This window comes from Dryas octopetala, chromosome 7 (genome assembly GCF_963921425.1).
Source record: "Dryas octopetala chromosome 7, drDryOcto1.1, whole genome shotgun sequence".
Classification (NCBI taxonomy): Eukaryota; Viridiplantae; Streptophyta; class Magnoliopsida; order Rosales; family Rosaceae; genus Dryas; species Dryas octopetala.
Window position 1 is genome coordinate 3,555,597 of NC_141372.1, and position 23,222 is coordinate 3,578,818.

At 35.5% G+C, this 23,222-nt stretch overlaps 3 protein-coding genes across 4 annotated transcripts; 2 read left to right on the top strand and 1 right to left on the bottom strand.

Moving 5' to 3' along the window:
* The first annotated feature begins 2,691 nt into the window (after window positions 1–2,691).
* On the top strand, window positions 2,692–6,753 carry LOC147278593 (3'-5' exonuclease domain-containing protein / K homology domain-containing protein / KH domain-containing protein). 2 transcript variants are annotated; one of them, XM_086250575.1, is made up of 10 exons: window positions 2,692–2,825; window positions 3,150–3,325; window positions 3,715–3,846; window positions 3,921–3,971; window positions 4,545–4,641; window positions 4,951–4,997; window positions 5,429–5,645; window positions 5,939–6,068; window positions 6,203–6,245; window positions 6,607–6,753. In XM_086250575.1, exons 1-10 carry the CDS (start codon window positions 2,771–2,773, stop codon window positions 6,682–6,684), a joined length of 1,026 nt encoding a protein of 341 aa, XP_086106701.1. In that variant the 5' UTR covers window positions 2,692–2,770; the 3' UTR covers window positions 6,685–6,753. The 2 variants fall into 2 exon arrangements, with proteins under 2 accessions (XP_086106701.1, XP_086106702.1); XM_086250576.1 differs by lacking the exon at window positions 2,692–2,825 and adding an exon at window positions 2,915–3,065.
* A 492-nt stretch (window positions 6,754–7,245) lies between these two features.
* Window positions 7,246–12,505, bottom strand: LOC147278594 (ENTH/VHS family protein). The gene is made up of 12 exons (XM_086250574.1): window positions 12,399–12,505; window positions 12,208–12,255; window positions 12,041–12,092; window positions 11,471–11,550; window positions 11,255–11,333; window positions 11,028–11,111; window positions 10,769–10,914; window positions 10,413–10,664; window positions 9,539–9,672; window positions 8,814–9,046; window positions 7,912–8,302; window positions 7,246–7,643 (listed from the first exon to the last, which is right to left on the bottom strand). The coding sequence occupies exons 2-12, from the start codon at window positions 12,246–12,248 to the stop codon at window positions 7,411–7,413; spliced, it is 1,725 nt and encodes a 574-aa protein (XP_086106700.1). The 5' UTR covers window positions 12,249–12,255; window positions 12,399–12,505; the 3' UTR covers window positions 7,246–7,410.
* Window positions 12,506–12,815: 310 nt separating this feature from the next.
* LOC147278595 (vacuolar protein sorting-associated protein 32 homolog 2-like) lies at window positions 12,816–15,739 on the top strand. Its single transcript, XM_086250477.1, has 8 exons — window positions 12,816–12,896; window positions 13,022–13,150; window positions 13,416–13,515; window positions 13,982–14,067; window positions 14,154–14,245; window positions 14,479–14,593; window positions 14,684–14,884; window positions 15,385–15,739. Exons 2-7 carry the CDS (start codon window positions 13,076–13,078, stop codon window positions 14,879–14,881), a joined length of 666 nt encoding a protein of 221 aa, XP_086106603.1. The 5' UTR covers window positions 12,816–12,896; window positions 13,022–13,075; the 3' UTR covers window positions 14,882–14,884; window positions 15,385–15,739.
* Window positions 15,740–23,222: the final 7,483 nt, after the last annotated feature.

Sequence of the window (23,222 nt, forward strand, 5' to 3'; positions counted from 1 at the left end):
TTTAGTTGTGACTGTACGACACTCACAACTTCAAATTTAGTTGTGACTGAACGACAATCACATCTAAGTTGTGACTTAATTGAATTTTTTTTTAGAGAAATTATACTACAATATAATATAAATAGATATCAAAACAATACTTTTACTCAAAATAATACATAACATAGTAGTGTGAGTTGTTTCTTTCAATTTACCGAGACAGTCACAGTTAAGTTGTGACTGAATTGATTTTTTTAATACAATATAATATAAATTAATGTAATATTTGTGATGTAATATTATTTTTATATTTTTTTATTATAGTGGCAAGTGATGTAATATTTGTAAATTCTAATACCTTTTACTTTATTATTTTGTTTGACTTTTCAACTAGTACCTAATCTAAAATGCTATTTAATTTTGATACCTAAACTAAAAAGTTATTGAAATTTAGTAGTTAAAATCAATGAACCTTTATTAAGTTCATATTATTTATATTTAAAGGTGTGAATTTTGAACAATTGTGTCTTCTCAAAAGTGTGGTCGAAGTGTCTTCTCAAAAGTGTGGTCGAAGTCTGGAAGACTAGTTTCGTAGATTGCATCATGACTAGTTTAGTACTTTTCGGTATTCTCTAGGATGCCAAATATGTGTCCAAGACTCCAAAAATATTTTATTTCATTATTTTCCTTCTCTTCGATCTTTTTATCTGATATTTAGAAGTGAAAATGGCAAACTGATCAAAGTCGACCTTGATGAGAGGCTGAGTAGGCAAACAGGCGATCGTGTCATGTCCCCAAATGTCAAGAATCTTTAAATTTTATAGACCCCTTATATAATATGTTATATCTAAATAAATTACGTGAATGTATATAAAATGGAAGACCCCATTTATAGAGTTCACCTCAAGCCACCAAATTCGTATGACCTGCCTGAAACTGACTGCTTGTTTGGTTAGAAACCTTGGCCTAAAACTTGCCTTCAAACTTTTTGTTTGGTTAATAGTTAATACGGTTGCTGTGCGTAAATTCAGCTGAAACTTGAAAGTGGGTAACTTGTAAGTTTGTAACATGATGGGGAAGCCAAGTGACGCACGTGTAAATTAATCTTGGCCATTTTGGGTCCAATATTGCACTTGTTTATAAGCCTACGTGTAGCTGAAACAAAATGCCACGTGTCCATAAGCTCTTTTTTTTTTTTTTTTTTTTTGGAGATGGAAGCTAAGTGGTGAACAGCTTGACAAAGCAATACAGAAAGTATGGCTTGGTAAAATCTGCAGTCGTCACAATCACAACTCACAACCCACAACCGAGTATCTCATCTCACAATCAAAAGCCCCTTGATTTGATTCTATCAAAAGAAATAATAATAATCCTTGATCTGCTTCGGTAAACACTAGACCCCGCGCTTAATCTTCTATGTTAACATGGATGTGGATCACAAATTGATGTGATAGAAAATTACAATTTAGATAAATTGTGAAAATTAGTCATCTTCTAAATTTCATTAAAAACTTCTTGCTATTTGGGCCTCATATGGCCTGTCTATAGATTGGGCTTGAAGATGCTGGAAGCTTATTTTAGGGTTGCAACTTGCAGGTTCGTTTTTTGTTGTGTTCGTGTTTGTGTCGTGTGAAAAATAGTTCAACGGTTTAACCCATACACAATCTATTAAGCTAACGGGAAAAAATCTAACATGAGCACGAACTGAAAAATAATAATGGGTTAACACAACTATTACTCATATTCACATATTGGATATTAGGGTTCGCAGATTGACACAAAAACGACCCATTAGTTTAATGGGTCTACATAATTTCGACACAACACAATAAATCTCAACCTGAATACTAAACTTTTTGTGTAAAATTGTGTTGTGTTAACAGCTCGTGCACAAATTTTCAAGGTCTAATAGTAATATTAGAACTCTTTCTAAATAGTGTTTAAATTCCAATTAACATTATTTGCTAGGAGTTAAATACCATTTGAGAAGAGATTAAGTATTACTGGAGAGTAGTTTGAGCAACCATTGTATTTCTAAAAGAAAAACTACATATCTTCAAAATGCTCAAATTGTGCTTAATTTTCAAAATTTCTTAGTATTAAGTCCTAATAGTTTGGGTGAGGACTATTGGATATGGAGTATTTCAATATCTTTTCTTTGAACTAGTTGAATTCAATTGTCGGAAGGACAACATTACAACGGGTTAGGTATCATAATTCTTGTCGGGTATCATAATGGTTTGTCGAGTATTGTAATGTTTATTAGGTATAGTAATGCTTGTCGAGAATCGTAATGCTTGTCGGATATCGTAATGTTTGTCATATATTGTAACGTTTGTTAGGTATCGTTACGCTTATTAAGTATCATAACGGTTTATAGGGTATCGTAATGGTTTGTCGGGTATCGTAATGGCTCGTCGGCAATCTATAAAGATAAAGATACAAATAAAACTAAAAGAGTAATACTATTTGGACCAAATTAACTGACCAAATAAGAGAGACCAAGTAAGGTGTCACTTAAGAAAGTAGTCATCATCTCCATGTGATTCTCATTTTCACATTTTCCAAAATAACACCCCACTTATTCCTCTTATTTAGTCAATTAATTTGATTCAAATAACATTACTTTAACTAAAATCAAAGCGACCAAAAAAAGAAACAAAAAACAAAAAGACAAACCCGGCCTGAGAAATTATTGCATAAAAAGGAAGAAAAATAATAGAAACGGACGTAACAATAATATTATGAAGTGAAGTTCCAGTCTTTCAGAGGGCGTGGATGGTCCGATCACATGGCATCTTTACCTTCTCCTTATCAGACACACGTTCCTCTATCGCCAGACCCAGGTGGGTCTTTTTTCCATCCGATCCAATTTTCTTTGTTTTAAAAGCTTCGTGTGTACCCTTTGATTTTATGTTTTCCTTCGTTTGGGCTCTGTTTGGTTACTGGGAAAATGTGGGGGAAATAAAAAAGATTCTGTTGAATGTTGAATCCTGGATCGTTTATATTCTGTGCATCCCAGTAATTGAAACATCCAACGTTTTAGTATCAGAATCAGATTCATTTCGATATGTTTATGTATGCAGGTGAGAAACCCTTACATACATTGAGTTTTGGAGGGTCTACTGTGTTCTAATTAACCTGGGTTTTTGATGTTGTGTATGTTGCAGTTGAGAAACCCCAGTATTATGAAACCCAGTTGCCACTGGTTCCTATTCATATTGTCACTCATGCATCTCAGCTTCCTGCTGAGTTTCTGGAGCCATCAGCTGAAAGGCAATTGGTGATTGGGTTTGATTGTGAGGGAGTTGACCTGTGTCGAAATGGGACACTCTGTATCATGCAGGTATGCTACTCATGGATTATGGTTTTGGCGTAGAAATTATGCTCTCTCTGTACTTCTTATGAATATTTTGTTCAGCTCCATGTTTAAGTCTAACCAATCTCATTCATTAGATGTGTGTCTATCTAAACAAGGGCATAAATTGCTTCTACAAATTAAAGAATTACCCACAAAAATAGAGCAGTAAAATCTCATTCATAAAATGGATTGCTTCACAAATTGGTTGTTGTTTTGTTTTCTGACTTAACTTCATGCATTAGCATGTATTTTTCATCTAAGTAAAACAATGAAGGCATTCTCACTTGTATTACGTTTTTATTATGATTTTTCTGCTACCCATCTCGGGTTCTGCTTCTTGTTTGATATTATACTGAAGTGTTTCTTTCTGTCAGCTTGCATTTCCAGATGCTATATATCTGGTTGATGCCATTCAGGGAGGGGAGATGCTTATCAGAGCCTGTAAGCCTGCACTTGAGTCTAGCCACATCACAAAGGTTATTCACGATTGCAAACGAGATAGCGAGGTGAGTATCCCATCATGTACCTTCTTGGAGAATGACAACCTTTTGCCATTATTGAATTTTGTCCTGTTTTATAGGCCTTGTATTTTCAGTTTGGCATCAAGTTGAACAATGTTGTGGATACCCAGGTGAGCATCCTTTATCACTGGCCAGAACCTTGTTATGGATTGTTGACGATTTGTAATATCTTTTTAGATGTCTTTTATAAGCTGAAATTGGACATTTAATTATGTTAAATATAACAAAAGGAAAATTTTGTTATCTTTTCCCTCTTTAGATGGAGGGAAAGGTTTGATCCATAGAGAATAAGTCAAAATCTTGCGTTTGGGGAGCTATCCATAGTGGGTTGGTTTAGAATGACATAGAGATAGCATAGAAATACATTTCTAGACTTTTCTTGTCTTTTATTGTTCAACTCAACCTTTTGTGATATGTGGCTTAGGTGGTCTTGGTAATACTTTGTAACTATTTGTACTGAGGGTTGACCTGATAATGGTGCTTCATTGACTTCTGACTTCTACTTTTGTGTCTAATCAATCTTTAACTTTTATAAACATGTGGTTTATCTTTGGTCCAGTCCTATGGTGAACATGATTTGTACTTGGAGCTCCACCTCTATCGTTATTTACCTGTTAGCCATGATGGTAGTTGAGAAAATGCTCTCATGCTAAGTGATTTGAAATTCCCTTTTTGGCATTCAGATTGCGTATTCGCTGATAGAGGAGCAAGAAGGACGGAAAAGATTACCAGATGATTATATATCATTTGTTGGTCTCCTCGCTGATCCATGCTATTGTGGTACTATATATTTCGTGGTATCCATTTGAATTTTTCTATTTCTGGTCATATTTCTTAATGTGTTTGGATTAAATTGATTTAATGAAATTAACTGATGCTCTTCTAATAGTTTCAAATCAACCTTCGTGAGAATTTATTTAAAAGATCAAGTTTGAAGCATTTTATGGATGACTTTTCAAGTATTCTTATGTTAGTCTATGCCAAAAGAATTCTGGATGACTTGTTAGACATGGAAGCATGGTGCATGTATTAATAAATTCTTATCCGCTCACTATGACTTCAGTTTTCACCTTGAGAGTTTGAATGCAGGGATATCTTATCTTGAGAAGGAAGAAGTTCGTTTCCTCCTTCGGCAGGTTAGTTTCAACATCTTAATAATTGTTCTGTATTTTTTCTTTTTCTTTTTCTCTGTCTTGATTTTCTACATAAAACAATTTGGTACATGTCTTCTTATTGGTAGCTGATACTATACTAGATTTCTTTATAAACTGTATTGAAGATTTAACCCAGTGTGGTAGACTGGTAGTATACTGGGAAATGAGTATGAGACAACGTAATGAAAAATAGGTTTAAATCATTCTATAGTGGTTTTACACTTGAGGATTATCAGCAGAGCATTAGCCATATGATTTCAATTTGTAGATTTTTTTGATTCATATCTGCTATACACCTGTCTAATGGTTTTAGATTTATTTGTTGTTAGATATAGGTTTAATGCAATAGTCTTATTGCGTTGTTTTGACTACAGTCTTCGATCAAGTGACCTTTATTTTATATGCACATACAGGACCCCAACTTTTGGATGTACAGACCTCTATCTGAACAGATGGTCCGTGCAGCTGCAGATGATGTCCGCTTTCTTCTGTATATCTATCACAAGATGATGGAGAAACTGAATCAAAAGTCATTATGGTATCTTGCAGTTCGTGGTGCTCTCTATTGTCGATGTTTTTGCATTAACAATAATAATTTTTCTGACTGGCCATCTCTCCCCACTGTTCCAGGTCTTGAATTCTCGTGACTCTTAAGTTCAATTATACTGCTACTAAGCATTATGTGCATGTCAAGCATGAATCTTTGTAATGCTAATATTTGACTGAATAGAATCATCCAAACTAAATTTTTAGCCTACTAATCTTATTACACGTTCTGTTTATATATGACATTAAACCATTAAGGATGGATGAGTGCTTCCTTAATATACTTACAGCAACCGGTCTCTGTTGGAATGCGCATAAAAGCACTGTACAGTGCACATTCAATTGAATACTAATTCAGATGCTATTTCTCGTTGCAGATAACCTAATAGTGGATGGCAATGCTCATGAGGAAGAAATCCTTTCAGTCCTTGATGTTCCCCCAGGAAAGATGGGACGTGTTATTGGGAGGAGAGGAGCTTCCATTTTATCAATTAAAGAGTCTTGCAAGTATTACTCTCTCTCTCTCTCTCTCTCTCTCTCTCTCTCTCTCTCTCTCTCTCTCTCTCTCTACGTCTGCATGTGTGTATTTGTCTATGAAAAGCAGCCCAACTAATTATTTCTTTGATTCTATAATTTTGCAGCGCGGAAATACTCATTGGAGGTGATAAGGGCCCACCAGACAAGGTCAGTCCATTAGATTTGTATAAAGTTTCACAGTAGATGCATAAAATTCATCAAAGTGGCTAGGCTTCAACATCAATAAAAAATTTTAAGTATTTTGACCCTTCTGGGTTGTCTTTTTCCACTTGCTTCTGAATAGTGAGTTCGAATCCTTTTGTTGTTAATTAGACCTTTGCTTATATGTGCTTAATAGATGGTTTTGTAAGTCAGCAAGTAGATGCATAAAATTGGCCGAATTTGGTAACAAATTCAGGCTGGCGTTCAGCCAATATATGGATTATGGACCTTGAAGAAAAAAACATATTGGAACAGTTTCAGTAGTACATGCTCAAATACCTTGTAATTTTGTTTGGTTTTGATGTAGGTGTTCATCATAGGACCAGTGAAGCAGGTGAGGAAAGCAGAAGCCATGTTAAGGGGAAGGATGCTTGATATGTACTGAAAAACATATGTTGTCCTGATCAACCCTCTCTTTAAATAAATAAAAAAACATTTGAGAGTTTGAATCTGCCATCTTCTTCTTTTTTCTTGTTTGGGTTCTGTTTTGGGTCACTGGGGCATTGGGGCACTAGGGAAGGTTGATGGTATAGCTCGAGCTGTCCAGATAGACAGAATCAGTCATCTTCCCGACATTCTGTTGCTAGTAACGCAGATACATGTATAAATTGTAAAACAAAAAAACTCTGGTGGTACAAGGAGAACGCCATTGTATGCTACGGCTCTGATTCTTTTTTTTGGGGTGTGAAACTAGGGCTCTGGTTTAATGTAATTATATTTCTCTCAAATTTGTTGGGATATGACCCAACAAAGGTTATAAAAGATTCCCAAATATGATAAAATCACGAAGTAAAAGAAAAAGGGCTGTTCGGTAGCATTTCTCGTAGCAATGGGAATTAGTTTTTCTATTTGTTAAACTTATTCTTTGCACAACCACTTCCCCTTGAAATTATTATTATTTTTTTTTTTTGCACAATCACAAAGAACATTGCCGCCCTTGGAGGACTTTATCAAGAAGCTGTTTGCAATCCACTGCAATTTATATTAATAAGTGTCGCAATCATCTTCACTCATGATCAATACATTACTCAAATCACAACATCCATTTCAATATTTTGGCCGACCAGGCAAAAAAGAATGCGTAGACACGACAAATGGTGGAAATGAAAAATTACTTTTGGAAACCACCATATTGATACTGTGGACCTCCGCTGAGACTTGAGAAGATGTCATCACCTCCCATTCCCTGTGAAGATGGGAACCCAGATCTTCCAAGACCAGTCCCTGAACCCATCGCTCTACCCATGTAATATGAAGTTGGGGGTCCTCCTTGAACCACCCTCTCTTCTGATCCATCACTCAATCCACCCACAATTCCCACCTCCGCCAGATTCACCTTCTTGGCTGCAAGAATATTTAAGTGAAGAAGCAATTATATAATCAATTCCCTGAATGACTAAAAATGATTAGACTCAAAATCAATTATCCGCCATATCAGTTCATATCAGGATTACAGAAACCCTCAAATCTTAACACCACCTGGGCAATTTTTTCTAAATCTCAACTCATACCTTGCCATAAAGCAAAAATTTAATTTCAAGTATGAACGTACAAACGAAAAAATAAATTACGCTATGGAAAGTAATATGCTAGTTGAAATGGATATACTTACGAGCAGATATATTAAGATCAATCAGTCCACGGCTAAGCGAATCAGCCCAAATGCCAGATTTCACCTGGAAACTATCCTTCTTGGGTGGAGTCTTTGAGTCTGCTGAAGATTTTTTACCCAAATTATTGTGACTGGGATCATTGACAGAACTTTGAGAAGGTTCTGAAGATGTTGAATCAGAATGAGAGGTGAATGCCCCCAAGAGATCAGATCCATCAAAATTGTTAAGTGGAACAGTGGCAAAGGGATCAACAATGTTGGAGCTTGTTGGTGCAGCATTTGTAGACTTGGTTTCTGGCTTCATGGTTGGATCAGCGGGGGCAAAAAGATCAGCTGTTGAAGAAGTTGGTGGAGAAATGGTTGGTTGAGAAGCAAATAGATCAACGCCATTCTGTACATTTGGTCAAAATATTAGTTTGTTAGCACATAACTTTAGGTCCTGCTTGAGGAATAAAAATATATACATATCGAAACCCCTCATATCACAACTAAAATATTTTCTACACGCTTAAGCAAAACTTCTTCTAAGTTGGTATAAATTAAACTGTGCCCCCTAAAATCAGGGGCTGATTATGCTTTACCCATACCCCTCTTTTGTTAATGTTTGACATTAAATGCTCTCCTAAAGTTACAAAAAGTGGGGCACTATGCCCAATTTGTTAGCATGCTGCTAGGATAAGCACAATAAAAGCATGAGAAATACATTATATACATGTTATTCATAATTAATATCTCCAACTACATCAAATATTTAATCCCTATAATTCCAGACCAATGGAGTACAAAACTAATATCAAAATTAAAACATATGAATGACTAAGCACACTCTATAATGGCTACCTCAATTGTCAATTGGTGTGCATGAGCTATGTTTTGACAAGCAAGATGTAAATGCTTCTGACCTGAGTTTGAGAACTTGCTCCAGTTGCTGCCTGGGGTGGTGCTGATACAAAAGTTGCATCAGCAAACGCTACAGTTTCTGCCTGGGGTGGTGCTGATACAAAATCGGCATTGGCAAACAGATCAACCTCTGATGAACTGCTCTTCATGCCAGGCTTTTCTTCAGGAACAGACGGAGCATCCATGAGGTCACCAATCAAACTTTCTCCGAACAGATCCACTTGGTTCGAACTTCCTGCGAAAAAAAAGCACAATATAATGTTATATTATATCCAATCATACATATTATTAAAAGAACAAAACAAAGAGTGCAAATTCAATAATCAATACCACTGAAAACAATTCTGTTAAATATTTCATATGATACAAGTAGAAGCGGGAATAGTTACACCAAACAATAATTTGATTTTCGTAACTGTTGACGCTCATACGCTCATATAAAATGCAAATGTTTCTAAAAGGGTAGAACTCAACAGAATATGCATTGCATTTCTATAGCACATGCAAATTTTCAAAACATGAATAAGTTTAACAAATCATACAATCTTGAAAAGCATCCCAATGCCTTCACACCATTACCTGATAATCAAGGGTTAAACAGCCAGATTGTAGCTATGAGACACATAATAGATACCATACATGAAACAACATTTTCCAATGTCCGCCCACAAGACTTCCTCTTAACTTACACTAAATTAACTGCACCACATATTCCTTATATACTTACTAGTAGAAGTCCCTCGTGGATCAAAATCATCCTCATAATCATCTGAGGGAACACTTGAGCTCTGAGTGGGAACAGAGTCATTTGAATTATTTGATAACTTTGACACACTGGATGATTTATTATCCCGATCCTTCCTGCAAGAAAAGCATCCTGAAATTAAATCAAATCACAAAGCAACATAGTTATAAGGACAACATATATGTGCCCATTAGTAAATCAGTGCAAGGTGTGTGTGAGAGAGACATAGAGAGAGACAGAGAGAGACAGAGAGAGAGAGAGAGAGAGAGAGAGAGAGCTGTAGTCGAAATTGAACATTAGTAATGAGAACCATCATTATTCCAAAAATTGCCCATAGTTTGGAGTCTCAAAAGCTTCCAACTAACCTTCTCCAGTGTTTAGTTAAAGTCACAGAATATACTATATAGCGAAATTCTACAATCCAGATGTCTGGATTTTGGTTAAAATGAGGAATTGGTGTTTGCAGCCATTTTTGCTTCCAACAAGTTGGTAATAAACTAATTGAGTGTCCTGCCATAATGATGGCGCACCACATAGGGAAAAGACAATGTTCAACCAATTTTCACTACTTTCGTAACTTTTAACTTCTTTACCAATCAATAGCTGATAGTGCATAGATAATCTAAATCTTCCACATTCTTTAGTTTTATAGTACTTCTACTTTTGTGTTTCAACTAGTTTTATTGTAGAGAAAGTTTGAGTCATCTAAAGTCAACAGTTGAAGAACGTCCGCATAACAATGTCCGCACATCTGGATAGAAGTACTCATGCTATATATATATATGATAAAGTCACAGTATGGAGGCACAATAGTTAAAGAATTTAAAACTTATCTTGAACAGTGATGAATAAATACCTGTTTCCATAGTTTGTTGAGCCCTTCTTTGAGGAGCTCTCTCGATTCTCACCCATAACCCCACGGCGTGACCTACTAGAGCTGTCCTTCCCAATCTTGTCTTCATCATGTGGATCCCTGAACCTATCGCCAGCTCCTGTACCACTTAGACCTCCATAGCGGTCACGACTCTGATAGCTGCCACTACTATACGACGCTGAAGTCGCTGAACCAGATTTATATGTTATCCCAGTAGATGAAAGTCCAAAGTACCTAAAGTTGGCAACGTGCTAATAGTTTATAAGATGAAAACTAATCAAAAGATTTAAAAGACAATTAAGTAAACTTTAAAATTTAGTCCCTGAAAATAAGCTTACTTGTCGCGGTTTGCAGCAGCTTTATTTCTAACTTCTTGTATTTTATCTTTATTATTCAAAAGAGCCACAATGTTTTCTGCCTTCTTCCTCACATTTATTCCCATATCCTTCCCATTTGGCTCAACAAATTCAAAACTTGTGAGCGACTTCAGCATTACCCAAAAAAAAACAGAAGAAATAGAATGTTAGAGCACACTCAACCATATTCTTAACTTCATATCCACCAAATTTTTGCAGAATATATAGAAAAAGTCCTTACTGAGATCTGGAAAGTGTGTTCTATAATGTCATCAACAGCACGTTCGGATCCATGTGATACCAAATATTCTATAACAGCCAATGCCTGATGCAGAAATGATTTCAAATATTGAAGGCATAAAAAGACACATGACCCAAAAAAGTCAGGATATAGATATAGAGTATATATATATATATATATAAACCTCTGTAAGCACCATTTTTGAACGGTTACAATTAAATTCATACCTTATAGACATGACGCCAGTCCTTGCCCGTCTCACTCAATCTTGTCCACAAAACACTCATAACCATCTGACATTCGGAACTGAAAGAAAACAAAATTCATCAGGTCCGTGTAGGTAAGGAGAGCCAAGTTCCTTCTAAATTCAGGAAATTAGTACTAAATATAAGATTTCAGCAAGAATACAAAAAAAAAGGGAGATAAACAGAGTTAAAAGTTACAATTTTTTAGTGGCCTGTGCGATCTCTGCCAATGCAGTGCCATGAGGACCCCAAGGTTCATTATCTGTTGCATCCAATACCTACAGTATATCAATAATGACATTTGGGTAAGCTAAAAAAGATCGCAAATTGGACACAGGTGTCAGTCATTATATCATCAACAGTTTAACCCTAGTAAAAGAGAAAAAACAAATCATACCAGCCGGTTTATCTAGTATATGCAAAGTATAGACGATAACTAGAAATCAAATCAATGCAGGGATTTCATAATTGGAGAAAACTTTTTCCAGTGACCTCTCAAAGCTAAGAGACCAAAAATATGGCTAGAATTTCAGACCAAATGTATCTAAAAAGATAGAATTTAATTTTGCAAAATGTGCAATGTTACAATATTAATGAGGAAAACAAAGTAAGGCACAATGTTTGTTGTTTGTATCCACCATGAAATGCAACAATTCTAGCTCAGATCTATAATTTTGTCCCAATATGAAAATTCCGATACAAAAAAATGGTAGAAATAAATGATTATACGTATCAAGGTTTTTCTATGCAGGAAAATAGAGGTGTTACCTTCTGTTCCATCTCTGGGACCTTCAATACCTTTAGATTCACCTCCCTCTTTCTGCACATTATTAAATAAGGAAAAAAATGTAAGCTCAATTTCAATTAGTATCTAATAAAAATGAATAATTTGCGTAAATTTGAGTAAATCGAAATTGCAAGGGTTTGGAGCTGACATTTCTCGGACCGTCTGATCGAAGACCTTCATGAAATCCATAGCGAATCTGCAAAATTTGAAAGGAAACAAAAAGATTCGGAAATGTGTGATCAGATTGGAACAAACAATTTGCGATGGACCTAACCGAATTGCAAAATTTGAAGTCGATGTTTAAATAAATACAAGCAGGAAATGAAGAAGAAGAAGCACCTTTAAGTAGAAACAACAATTCAGATCTTGGCCTGCGTCGCAGAGGAGAGAGACGTAATCAGTTGCTGGCTTGTGGTTTTAAATCTCGTACAGATAGAGATAGAGACTAGAGAGGGGTATACCGGTAAAGCCAACTAGGCTCGCGGTTTTATTTATTGATGCCAGTCGGCCCAGTCACGTTTTTAAATATATTAGGCTTGTATTGGGCCTGTTGGGCCGCTTGGGCTTGGCGGCTGGTTCATAAACACCATTTCCTAACTAACCGCCGGTCCCCTTCTTCATAGAACAAACAAATCCAACCATTGTACTCTCAATTACTATTTGTCTGTCACAGTACATTTACTCACAGCCGGTTAGATATATCTCCCTCTCTTTCTCGTTAAGTATTTAACTATTTATGGTACCAAGTTACCAACTACCAACGTTTACTTTACCCTTTAGCAGTCCAACCTTCGTCCCTGATCTTCTATCCAATCTCGAAAACACGGTTTCAATTTTGTCAGTGTATTTTCTTTAATTTTGTTTTTATTACAAAGCTTCTTAGTTTGACTGTATCTTGATTCAGTCATGTATTTCCACCTTTGGGTCAAAGTCTCTGATCAATATGTTTGATTTCGTTGCAGGGTTTTAAATAAAGTATATTGCTTTTCTCCTTCTGAAAACAAATCAAAGCAAAAATGTTCAACCGAGTGTTTGGGAAAGCTAATAAGCAGGAAGCCAATCCCCTGTCATCGATACACAAATTAAATGAGGTATCATTTTTGTTTTGTGGTTTGTTTTGGTGGAAAATAGTTTCAGAAATCTTCAAAGGAACATAATTTATTCTCCTAGGATTTTTTTTTTTTTTTTTTTGCCAAATTCTCCTAGGAATTAATTAATCAAGGAACTGCCTTCTTTAATCAGATACGGTCCTAATTGACTGATTTATGACTAATATAATCGTATGCTATAATTTTGTTTTTGTGTTTTTCATAAAGCCCTGTTTATCTGCTAAGTTTTTGTTTCAAAATTGTGCAGACACTTGAGATGCTAGAGAAAAAGGAGAAATTTCTTGTGAAGAAGGCAGCTGCAGAGGTTGAGAAGGCTAGACATTTTACTCAAGCACGAAACCGAAATGGTAAGACCCCTACATGCCCTTTGTTTCGTTTATACTTTGCTTATGGGGCATTTTGGCTGTTTTGTGGAAATGATATCATATCATATGAATATGTTTTGTATAGGATCTGAAAAGAGTCTTCTTGTCAATTTTGTTGGTTCCTTTTCTGTTCTACCCCACTTGGAAAAGCATATTGCACATTTGGGATATTAGTTTATGGATTATTATCTTTCCATAATGCTTGTTTTGCAATTTTTAGTGGATTGATATGTAAAACACTATGGAAAAACAAATGGAGCTATTTATTGGCTGGTCAAGTCTGTTTACTGGTAGGGGCTCATGATCTTGATAGATTCCCTCAAGTAATTCTGTAGGTTAGAAAAGCAAATGAGTGTACCTGTGATACTGTTTTATAGCCAGATTGTACAAACCTATCTATTTTGTTTCAAATTTAAGTAAATTAGCACACCTTATTTCTGTAATACAGCGGCAATAAAGTGTTTAAAGAGGAAGAGGCTTTACGAACAGCAAATTGAACAACTTGGAAATTTCCAATTGCGCATTCATGATCAGGTACTGTTGTACCGCTTTAAATTCTAATGAAGTTCCATGTGCTGAGAGTTTAGCCTGAAAGACCTATTTTGTATTGGGGTTTTTAGATGATAATGCTGGAAAGTGCAAATGCTACAACAGAAACCGTTGATGCATTGAGAAGTGGAAACACTGCAATGAAGTCCATGAATAAGGCAACGTAAGTTGCTTTTGAACTGCATTCTATAGAAGTTATAGTATCCTTGGTCCAAATTTTGAATTCAAATCAACTATAGCATCCTCTGCAAAATCAGTCTTAAATTACTCTCCAGTCACTTTCTGGCAAGACTGTTTCATTTGTAGCATATCTTTAGACATCCTTTCAAATGAAGCATTTCATTTCCATATCACTTCGTTCTGCCTAGTGCATCTCAATTTGGCCTTTTTATACAGGAACATCGATGATTTGGAGAAAACAATGGATGAGATCAATGACCAAACTGAAAGCATGAAACAGATTCAGGAGGCATTATCGGCACCTGTTGGTGCAGCAGCTGATTTTGATGAAGTATTGTCTTTTCAAGTTCTAAGTTCTTACATTTCATTCAGTGCGTTTCTTCAATTCAATAGTTCAAATCGTTCAATTTTACTTTTGCAGGATGAACTGGAAGCAGAGCTTGAAGAATTGGAAGGAACTGATCTGGAGGAGGAGCTTCTCCAGCCAGCCACAACTGCTCCCGCTGCTTCAGTATATGTAAATGCCCCAGTAGGCAGGCAACCAACCCGACCAGCTCCTCAGAGAAATAACCCGGAGGAAGATGAGCTTGCTGCACTACAGGCAGAGATGGCACTTTAAGAGGTAATTTATGTGTATCCTTTTGATCATTTGTCTTGATTATTGACCATGTAATCCTTAATAGTTTACCACTCAGGTAGGTGATACACTTAATAAGATTGTAGTGCTATCATTTAAAGCACAAAAGGGGTCATTTTTAGAATATTGGCATGCTGAAAGCACTAAATATGATTTACATCGTGCTATGAGAAAGACACATTGCATATTGTAATCTCTACATTAAGTGATGGCATGCTAGGATTGTGAAGGATGCACCAATCTTTAATTGTCAGCAACTCTGTCGTTGTCTGAATGTTGCATCACCAATGTGTATCCAAATTGTACCAGAATATGTGGAATAGTCTATTTCAATGTTGGTCCATGAACTCTCAGAAAAGTGAGATGTTTATGTGGCGTTTAAAGCATTACTGTATACTTGTAGTTTTGGGATTTATGTTTTAATATATATTCTTTTTTGTTATGCTATATCATTTATATGATGGGGTTTGTTGTTTTGCTTGCAGTTATTAACATATATAATGGGAGAAGGTTAATAAACCGAGTTATAGAGGATGATGCTAAACTCGGACTCTACAGACTGACTAGTGAAATTTTAGTACTGCGTTTGATGGTCAGTAGACTCAGTACACATTGTATATATAATATTAAGTAGGATAACTTTGGTATGTACTAGTACGTTACTCAGCCAAATATTATGGACTTCCTTAAACAAGTGATATTGGGAACCAATACCCATTTCAATGAACTAAAACAAAATGGAATATTACACGTTACATTACATAAAAGTGATTACACTTGCTATGTATTGTTGGTGAAGGTTTTATTATCATGTTAATAAGAGTTTTTTATTTTCATCTATGTCAGCATTTTTCAATCTAGATCTTGGAAAAACTCACATACCCAAGTGTTCATCTTTGTCCTACATCAGTTCTCCCCTCAAACATGGTCTCAATATTGAATGATGTTACAAATAAATAATATTATATGATAATTAACGCAGTTCCAAGCTGCAATGCACGGTTTCTTATTGCCCCCAATTTGTAAAAACTCGGAAATTACGGTGGGGCATTCAATAACCTTTACAAGATCAAAGATAATCTTTTCAAGCACAATGGCATTCTCGATCAAGTACATGGCAAGTTCGGTATCGATAGCAGACCCAACGAACCCATAAAGTTTCACCACCTTAAGGCACTGATGAGGACGTTATTGAACTCTCTTTTTCTGCATTGTGAATTTGATCCAATTGTCAATTTCAGAAGCATATTTGCAATCCAGCAAGGAAGAACGAATTCTGAATATATCTAAAGTTGAACCCTGATGCAATTGCAAGACTTTATTCACACAATCGAACCTAGTTTTTGTTGTTTCAGATCGTCGTCTTCTTCTTGGAAATGCATCTAAATCGTCAAAGTTGATAGATGAAACATGTGTCCACAAATATCTCCACCTCTTAGAGAGGACACAAGTAGTTGCTGCTTCTCCGATACTCAACAGGGAAAGAATGGCAATGAGAAGTTCGTCGGGCAGCTGACTAATGCGATCCAAATGATTATCTTCCTTATCACCCAAATTGTTTGACAGATTTACGTCGATATGTTTAGGTATCGTTATATTGTGAAAATAATCAATGTTAAATGTGCTGTAATTATAATTAGCTGTGAAATAAAACAGTTAAGTGTTTGATAAATTATATTATAAAAAGTGTTTTGAATAAGCTATTTTTATGTGTTTAATAAATATTAGTATTAAAAATATTTTGATTGTATATAATCAAGGAGTAAAATTTCGGTTTCGAGGAAATTTTCGATGGAAATTTCGACGGAAATTTTCGAGGAAATTTCGATTAAAATTTCGATTTCGACAAAATTAGACAAAAACGACGGAAATTATTATCAAAATACGGAAATTTTGAATGAAATTTGACCATATGCTTATTTAACATATTATCTACTATAATGATAAAAAATATTAAAGAAACAAAATTATATAGTAGGTTTCATGTGATATGTGATTAATATAATGCGCGCTGGGGGCAAATACTGTTAAAAAAATGTTTCACTAATTAATAATTATATAATGAAATTACACGAATAAATCACCATTGTGGCAACGAGAAGTAGCAAGCTTACTCAAAAGGACTTGAAAATGGTCTTTGATAATCAAATTGAGTTAAAGGAGAACCAACCCAGTGCAGCAGCGGTGATAGCGGTTTACCTAAAATTTTAATTTCACAAATTCTCCAAATTTCAAAAAAATTGGATAGTGATTATTTTTAAAAATGTTTGTTTTAATTAAATTTTATATAATTTAGTTTGACTCCAAAGTTGACTATTTTCAATAATGGGTTTTTAATCTTAATTTTTGTGCTATTGGAAATAACTCGAGCTCACAAACGCATACACACAAACTGTTCATGAATCGGAGCTACGGTTTAAAAGTTACGGCCGTTTGATTGTGAGGGACTTTTGGATAATTTCTATTTTGCGTTTTAAAAAGTTAAAAACCCAAAATCAATTAAAATCAATTAAAATTGTTAAAAGAATTTGGAATAAAAATAAAAATAAAAACGTTATTTTAAAAACTTAAAAGTATAAAGTGAAATTGACAAAAAAGACAAAAACTAAAAGAAGTTGAATTGGATTGGCTGATTGGCTAATTGGCTAATTGGCTGTGCGCCTGTGCCTAGAAACAAGTAATTGGCAGAATGACCATCTCTCTCTCTCTCTCTCTAAGGCTTTAATTGGCAGATCGACCATCTCTCTCTCTCAGATCTTTTTCACTCCTTAGTCTGAGGCTTTAACTCATCAAGCTTTAGCTTTTCTCTCTCTCTCCCCAACCTCATCTCTCTTTTCCAGCTGCACACACCAACCTCACACACCAGATCGAGTTCATCTCTCTCTTCCAGTCGCACACACCACCAGATCGATCTCATCCATGGCGTCTCTCTCTTTCACTCACTTTCTCCTATTACCCAGGTTCTCTCTTTATCTCTCTCTTCGAAATATAGTCTTTTAATTCAAATCCATGTGGTTCTTTTGCTCTTTATTCAAATGAAAATCCCAATTGAGCAGAGATGGAAATTCAGAAATAACGAAAATGGAAAAATGAGGAATCTTTTCTGGGTTTGAAGGAGAAAGGGAAAGAGGGAAGGGTGGGTGGCGCAGGGGTGAGTGTGTGGGGAGAGGGGGTGAGAGGCGGGGGGCTGCTGCATGGTGGGGGTGCAACGGGGCTGGGCTGTGGGTGGGGGGTGCGATGGAGCTGGCTGGCCGGGGCTGGGGTGCAGGGGCTGGGGGAGGTGTTCGGGTGAAGGAGGGAGGCCGGAGGGGGAGGGAGGGAGGGAGGGAGGGAGGGATGGGTGGGTCGGGTGAGGGGCTAGAGGGGCTAGGTGGGTTGGGTGGAGGGGCTGGCTGGGGGAGGGTTGGAGAAGAAGAATTTTTTTTTTTGTATTTTTAAATTTGAGTTTTTTCATTATTTTATTTTGTATGGTATTGCCGTATTGGTGTAATTTAATAGGGTTTTTCATTTTTTAAACAAATAAAAAAATAATAATCGGTTAGATTTTTATAGTTTTTGTTTTTTGTTTTAAAATCTAGTGTAGTGGTTTCTTTTTTCTGGGTTAGACACTTAGACATTGGATTTTTTTTTTGGTAAGTGTTAGACATTGGATTACTGGCAAAAAAAAAAAGTTAGATTTCTATAGTTTTTGTTTTTTGTTTACTAAAAGAAAACACTAGGAATTTAAGGGTGCGTTTGGTAACGTTTTACAAAACGGTTTTTCATTTTACAAATTCAAAAAATGACAAAAATGTGTTTGGTTGCCGTATTGAGAAAACAGTTTTTGAAAAACACAAAATAGAATTTCTAGTTTACACTGTAAATTCAGAAAACGACTAAATGATGTTTTCAGTGAATTTAGAAAACATAGATAACACAGATACAAATAAAAAAAAAAAACATGTGATCTGCACCTCCTCCCCACCTAGCCAGACCCACCTCCGGCGGCAACCCTACCCCCCGCCGCTGCCCACCTCACCCATCTCTCTTCATCTCTCCTCTATTTCTCTATTTCTTTTTTTCTTTTTTTCTCTCTCTCTCTTCCCATCTCTCAAAATATATACTTTGTAATCCCTCTATAGTTTCCAATTCCCGCTTCAATAAATGGATCAAGACTCTCCGTAACATCCATGGCAGGAAGCTCACGAACCTTAACAACTTTTACATAGAGAAAATACATATGTTCAACTAGATCATAGGTGCTTGCAGTGTTGTCTCCATTAATAATACGGCCACCAACAACTCTTCCACCTCCAAGGTAGTCGCGCCGGCCGAGGTGGGTTGGGTTTTATAAAACTTCTCTTCTTTTTAATTATATATTTTATGAAATTGATTAATAATAATTTATAATTAATATCTTTTGTGAATATAATTATTTGGTTGTAATAATTGGTTAATATCAAATGTGTTTTCATTATTTTTATTTTATATAATTGCTTTTTAATTACGCTACCAGACGCCTTCTCATATTTTGAGAATGCAAAATTTAATTTGTCATTTTCATTTTACAATACAGTTTTTAGAAAATTGTTCTGTAAAACTTTACCAGACGGGCCCTAATTTTTTACACTTTTTTACCGCTCTGTAGTGTAGTGGTAACACCTGGACTTAAATCCAGTGTCCTGGGTTCGAGATTTTTTAGGGCTTTTTATGGTTTTGCTTTTAATATGTCCTAGACATTTTCCTTCAAAGCATCTAGTGTTTCTGTGCATTAACCTCGCACCACACCATTCCCTCTAAAGTCACTTCCATCATCCTTCTTCACTAGGAACGAATAAAATAGTTAAACCTTCAATTGAAATTTTGCTTCAACGAAGATTCCTTCATCAAAGTTTTTTTGTTGAGAATATTCTTAGTATGTGTGTCATTTTTCATCAAGATTTGATCATAGACGCTCAATATATCATTATCTATTATATTCCTTTTTCTCCCCACAGACACACATCGCACATTAAGCATAACAACTAAAAGATTCTTCAAACAACCAAGACTCGTATAAGAAGTTCGGGAAATGAGGATATAACTTCTTCCGTGGAAGTAGTTATGGGGTATCAGAACATTCATACAATGAATCTATTAGATCCCTGGGATTGTTTCCATTGAGCTCAAAGAAATTGAACATATTGTTCAACAATACAGGCGAGCTTCTCATACGAGTCTTGGTTGTTTGAAGAATCTTTTAGTTGTTATACTTAATGTGCAATGTGTGTCTGTGGGGTGAAAAATGAACATAATAGATAATGATATATTGAGCGTCTACGACCAAATCTTGATGAAAAATGACACACATACTAAAAATATTCTCAACAGAAAAACTTTGATGAAAGAATCTTCGTTGAACCAAAATGTCAATTGAAGGTTTAACTATTTCATTCGTAGTGAAGAAGGATGATGGGAGTGACTTAGAGAGAATGGTGGGGTGCGAGGTTACTGCACAGAAACCCTAGATGCTTTGAAGGAAAATGTCTAGGACATATCATGTTCTCCATGATTTTGAAGAGCGAGAGTTGAAAGAAAAAATGTGGGTGAACTGGAACAACCTAGACACAATCAACAACTTCATGGAAGGTGGAGTAAACTGCCTTTGCGGAGCAAAGGGATGATGATGGTAAAGCATGATCCAGTGTGATTTATGCAGGCTGTGAAGTGATGAAATTGGAGTTAATGATGTTTGCACGTGTCCTTTGTGTATGCAGTCTCAGGGATAGAAGCGAATCTGTAAGTTGATCCCTAATCATATAATAATTTCGGTTTTGAGATTGTGAAATATTCATTAATCCAACTATGAGTTACATTATATATACATGCTGTCAAAGGCTAATTACAGCTCACTAATGAAAGTAACTGACTCTACTATTACAGATGCTAATTTGAGCTGGGATATGATGTAGCAACAGCAGATGAAGTTTTCTGCAGTTATGAGGAAGAAGCCAATCTTCATTTTAATGGTTATTTTCTTTCCAGGATGAACTTCATCTAGGTTCAGTTCTGGTAAACAAAGAAAGTATGTCTGTTAGTTTGATGAAATTGGCAATCAGATATACAATGGCTACATTTACAGTGATTATTTTGTTAGTTTGATGAAAATGACACTGTCAGCATTAAGTACACCCTGTTTTTTGGTCGGAAATTAGACCGCTTTATGTATATGCAAAACCAAATTTTTAACAATCTTAATTCATACTACTGTTTCAAGTTGAAATGATGTTTTGAGTTTACCTTCCTTTTCGTTAGTCTTTTATGGATTTGATTGATGTCCACAACAATGGTGCTCTGTGATATTGTTTGAAACAGCTTAGAGCATCTCCAACAAGTGAGATTGGCTCTCCATTATCTTTTCTAAACATAAAATACTATCTTTTCATATATGATGTTTTAGCTAGTCTATTTCTGAAATACAAATGAAATATTCAAAGCGAGCTCTATTTGAGAGTATTGCTTGAGTAGTCTCCTTGACTAAAATCTAGCAGAAAATAGAGTATTACTGGAGATGCTCTTACTATCTATCAAATTTATCGCAACCAAATGATTGATTCAATCCTCTAATCACCTTTCCCACAACACAATCAATGAGAATCAATGCAATGACGGAAGATATTAGCTGCACAGTGATGATTCCGGTTATACATGAATAAGGAATCCCACCACCTTTGCTGGTCTTCTCAATCACAACCATGTATGAAAGTTTCCATATCTAGAAAGTGTCGAGGTTTTTAAAATACATGTGGGGAAAAAAAGAAATCAAGATCATGAAAATCTCATGTTCTTTTCATTTTGTCACCAACTCATTCAAGAATCTAGATCAAAACTCACATACCCAAGTGTTCATCCTTGTCCTACAACCAAACAGTAGAGACATCAGTTCTCCCCTCAAACATGGTCTTAATATCGAATTATGTTACAAAAGGTGTATCAGGAATTCAGGACTGTTGAAAAAGAAATAAATAAATAGTAAGAATTACAAATAAACTATATTATATGATAATTAACTCAGCTCCCGGACGTAGTAGCTCCGTTCCAAGGTGCCATGCACGGTTTCTTACTTTCTTTTTGCCCCAAAATGTAAAAACTCGGCATTCAATAACCTTTACAGTATCAAAGATAATCTTTTCAAGCACAATTGCATTCTCAATCAAGTAGGTATATATCGATAGCAGCCCCAACGAACCCAGAAAGTTTCACCACCTTAAGGCACTGATGAGGACGTTTATTAATCTCCCCCATAAATGGACACCGAATCTTTTTTTAGTTGGAGGAGGGGATCAAACTTTAGTGCATTGTGAATAATTCTATAGCTCTTCTAACTGGCCAAAAAACAACTACAAAACGAGGATAACATAGCAATTGCAACTGTAATTAGATTTTAGAAATTGAGCATAGCATGATGGAACACACTTAAAGTTTATAGGAGATTTTATTCACATTCAATAATTCTTTAAAATATTATTTCATATCAATTACAAATAGTTTATAATCACACATATTAGAATTATTACACTTGCACTGATGCACCAAGCCATTTTTCTTTTTTCTTGGTAAGCTGGAGGGCTTAAACATGAACCAAGTCATTGATGATAAGGGCTAATTAATTGTTAGTTTAGTGATATTTGTTTTCGTTGTTACGAGTCTCTCAAATTAAGGCCGTTTTACCAACATTTAAAAAATAATAAGTCATTCACTGTAAGGGAGTGTGGAACTAAAGCAAATATATATTGGGCTAGCTCGGCCCAGACCACCATAGAAAAGCCCAAGTGTATCGTTTCTTCTGTCAAGGCCCAACTCAGAACCCTCCATTCCCTTTCTGATTTAGGACTAATACTTGACTGGGTTCGCCACCAGTTTATTTGACTGGGTAACATGCATGCAAAATATGAACGAGTAATATGTGATATTATATTCGTACCATTGAAGGATTTTGCTGTTTTTTATTTTTTCCACAAATACGGAAATACCATTGAATGGTTCAATGTCAAAGAGAGAGAACAATGAAGTTGGCGGTGGCATTTATCATGAAGCATAAAATAGGTGTGAAGTGTGAACCATGCTTGCAAATTTGACCAAGATTCTCTACTTATAGAACAAAACTTAAAATTTAAAAATGGGGGACCATCAATCCATCTCCATCATCACCATATATAATGATTATACAAAGAAAACAAGAACTTGAATGAACAGCTTTGCTTTGGCATTTCAAATAGTTTATTAGCCCTTAATTTTAACTTTTAGATAAGCAACAAAGGTGTCCCAATTGCATTTATAAGGTTGTCTCTTTCTTTGACTCGGA